Source organism: Perkinsus marinus (assembly GCF_000006405.1).
Source record: "Perkinsus marinus ATCC 50983 genomic scaffold scf_1104296969568, whole genome shotgun sequence".
Classification (NCBI taxonomy): domain Eukaryota; phylum Perkinsozoa; order Perkinsida; family Perkinsidae; genus Perkinsus; species Perkinsus marinus.
The window spans coordinates 555-4,168 of NW_003202783.1; the positions used below are offsets into that span (position 1 = coordinate 555).

At 50.8% G+C, this 3,614-nt stretch overlaps 1 protein-coding gene across 1 annotated transcript; it reads left to right on the forward strand.

Moving 5' to 3' along the window:
- Positions 1–1,542: 1,542 nt before the first annotated feature.
- On the forward strand, positions 1,543–2,828 carry Pmar_PMAR015514 (hypothetical protein; the record flags this gene model as incomplete). Its single annotated transcript, XM_002767908.1, has 3 exons — positions 1,543–2,303; positions 2,391–2,432; positions 2,735–2,828. The coding sequence occupies 3 exons, from the start codon at positions 1,543–1,545 to the stop codon at positions 2,826–2,828; spliced, it is 897 nt and encodes a 298-aa protein (XP_002767954.1).
- Positions 2,829–3,614: the final 786 nt, after the last annotated feature.

Genomic DNA, 3,614 nt, shown 5'->3' on the forward strand with positions numbered 1-3,614 from the left:
TGAATTCGCTTGGTTTCCATAAGAACGGGTTGGCCCAATACTGGGAACTTCCCAGTGGGAAGAATGGATCATTCTTCCAATTCCCGGGAATTCCCGGGAGTATACCTGGGAAGAAAGGATGCATTCTTCCCCGGTTCAACGAGAGTTGCCCGGAATTTTTTCGCGCCCCTGAGGCGCGCACCATTAAAACTGAAGTCCGATGTATACTTTATGCCCATTCACAAGGAGGACAGTCCTTTCGCGGATTCTCGTGAGGGTGGAGCAGATTGGCTGTTTATCTGTCGCCTCTGTGGACAGTTGTCATTTGATGATGAGGCTGTCGAGGGCATTGCCTGGGGATCATCCTCGACGGGCCAAGGCCATCAGAGATATAGCCTCCAGCGTGTTCGCTACGCACCCCGGCGACCTCGCGGAGCTGAAGGCTGCGCGAGTTCGCTGCAATAAGGATCAGTCGTTGTCCGAATGCTCCCATCTCGAAGGAGGAGAAAAAGTTCCTGAGGAGATGGATACCACCTCCGAGAATTCTCGAACAACGACTGTTACAAGTAGACGTGAATAACTGATGAACACTCTTCGATTCTTCTTTCAGGCTGTACACCTCCATCGAGATATAGATGAGTGGCAAATCGCTCGGACGATACTGTTGGAGGAGAACCATGAAGGAGCGAAGCATGCTGTAGTGGGGCCGTCTGATCCTTGTTATCGGCTTTTAACGCAAGATTTCCTCGCTAAGCGAGGCTCGCTTCCTTTGCTCGGCAGCTCGTTCATGTTCGGAATAACTGCCTGAGTGATGAAGAAGGGATGGAGCCGGGGCCTCACCTGGTCAAGTCGACGGTTGATTACCACAACTCTGGTGAGCTCTTACGCTCCTTCATCAGTACCCGAGGAACGTCAAAGGTCGAGGCGTGTCACAGAGAATATGCCTCTGAACAGATGGTATTTCGGACGGTAAGGGTGTAGCCGCCGGCTCCATCAAGCCAGGCTCTGGTGGTGGGTTATCATATTCAATCGTAGAAAGCTTTCCATTGCTGGTAAAGAGATGGGATGTGGTAACTTCTTCTCCCGCGAATACGAAGTCACGCGACTTATGGGAGTCCAGCTAGGATTCGGCGACTGGACCATCTGTAGCAAAGATGAGCAGCTACCGAAGTTTGGATGGGAGTACTACCACTCACTCGTGGAGCCAATCGAGAACCCATCTATTGATGATATCGATGATATTAGCGAAGAGGAACTTCGCGAGCTGGCTCTCTTGGAACATACACAGCAGGACGCTGTGAACGATGGTGATACAAGCAGTGCCGAGATATGCGCCTTATTGCCAGAAGACGACTTTGAGAGTACTCCACTGGTGAACACGCCAACGCTATCAGTCCATGTGGAGGCTCCCAAGCCAGATCTATCCTGTACAAAGCGTAAGAGGCCAGTGTCCCGGCTTCGAATGATGAGTGGAAGCCCTCCATTCGTTGCTTCGTCATGCATGTATAATACGGCCATGGAGGGTGTGTTCACTGAACACTGTTCAGCAAGCTTTACCTGTCTATGGGACAGCAACGCGTGACGGAGGCGGCTGTGCTATTATTGAAGAGGTACAATGCATATTGTTCCTCTGTGCGTGAGAAGGAGCGCAAGCAACTGGAGGATCAAGCTCCCTTGGAGCTGCTGCCTGTCGCATTGAAGTCTGTGAAGGAGTACTTGAGGAAGCATTGTAATCAGAAAGCAGCAGCTTTCCTAGCCGGTTCGTTGGGCGAGGTATCGAGAGCAGCAACGCAGGGGCTGAAGTCTACTCTGTTATCTGATGACAATGCTGTATGGGCCACACGAGTGGATCTCGAGCCTCCAACCATCGGGGAGGTGGTAATATTGCCTCCCTCGTGTGAAGCGCGACCGTCACCAAAGCGAGATTGCAACCGCGAGAAGAGGAAAAGGGAGAGGAGGGAGAACAAGGAGGCTGATGAGCAGATTAAGAAGGCGGCGCGCCTCGCTCAGCAATCTGCCTGGCGGGACTCTAAGGGTGATGTATCCGACCAACTAAAATTGGCCGACTTACTACAGGGCCGTCAGAACCGTGCTCTGCGCACTCTTGAGGCTCTCGATATAGAGCGGGAGCGTCGGAAGCCTGGAGACCCTCAGCTATGCACTGCATGCGGGCAGTATAGGGGGAAGAAGTACAAAGGCCCGAACGGCCAGCCCCATTGTGTCATCGGTAGAACGGGTCGAGGAGGGAGGCTGTGGTATCCCTATGTTGACAGCATGGAAGAGCTTGAAGCTGATCTTGCCATAAGAAAGAAGAAGAGTGAGAGGTATCGACGGTATTACGAGAGAAAAAAGAGTCTGAGGAACAGGTGAATTACCATCATGATACTGTATGTCAATATGCTTTTCTTCAGTATGTGTCGCGAAGTGGAACCAACGCAAGATGCAAAGTGCAAGTAACTGTCATTTCTAAGAATTCGTGGATGTTGTTTGAGTTGTGATATAGTATGTCATGAGGTGGTCTTTCCCTCCCCTTCTCCTTTCAATTTTCCTTTCTCCTCTCTTTTTCTTTTTCTTTTTCTTTTCCTTTCCTTTTCCTTCTCTTTTTCCTCCTCCTTTCCCTTTCCCTCTTTTTCCTTCCCTCTCTCCTTTTTTCTTTTCCCCTCTTTTCCCCCTCCTTTCAGCGGCTTTTCCCCCAGCCCGTGCGTGAGGGTGGAGCAGATTGGCTGTTTATCTGTCACCTCTGTGGTGTTGAGAGAGTTTGCTGGGACAACTGCAAGGCTCCAGACCATCTTGAAAAGAAGCTTGAAGGATCCTTGAACGAGAATCCTTCTAGGATTCTCGTTAAGTGAAGCAGGCCAATGATATCGCAGACTGGGATACCGACTCACCTTAGCTGATGAACTTGCAGATGCCGTGGCGCAACAAGCAAATGCTACTAATGAGGGAGAGCATAACGTCCCTGATGATGACGATGACAGTCTCCATGGAGCTTGTGAGACATTGGACTGTGAGAGCTCGGGTGATGACCCTCACGAGAGGGATGCAGATAAGATCCTGGACGAGCGTTCGACTCTCTATCCTCCTTGTACAGTCTGTTGCTGGGCTCCAACGAAGCTCTTTAACACTTTTCGAGGGACTTGTCGATCTGAAGCAGACTCATCTCGGTTTACTCGAAGATCCACTTTTCTCTAAATCGTCAAGAAAAGCGATCAAACTGGGTGAGTATATACTGTCGCTTTGTCACTCACTGACGCCCGCTGTATGGAAAGCATGATACAGAGCGGTAACCTGCGTCCAACTGAGAGTCGTGTCTGATCCATGATGGAGAGGATCCAGGGTTCCATAGAGCTGTTGCGAGAAAAATCTCTTGCCAGAGACATCACGGGGGATGTCGTTGCTCGAGTTGGCGAGTCTACAGGGGCCGGTCACCACTGGTAGGAGTATGTCCTCTCTCGGTGATGTGCCAACCATATGGAGCTCTACTCTATCGATGACCAATCACATGGAGGGTTACTGGAAGGATATCGACATGTTTCAGCCTGAAACTTTCAAGCATCTGCCGTAGGATCCCTGAAACTTTCAGGGATCCTACGGCAGATGCTTGTCCGGGACACACAGCCCCTGGCAAGCCTGTT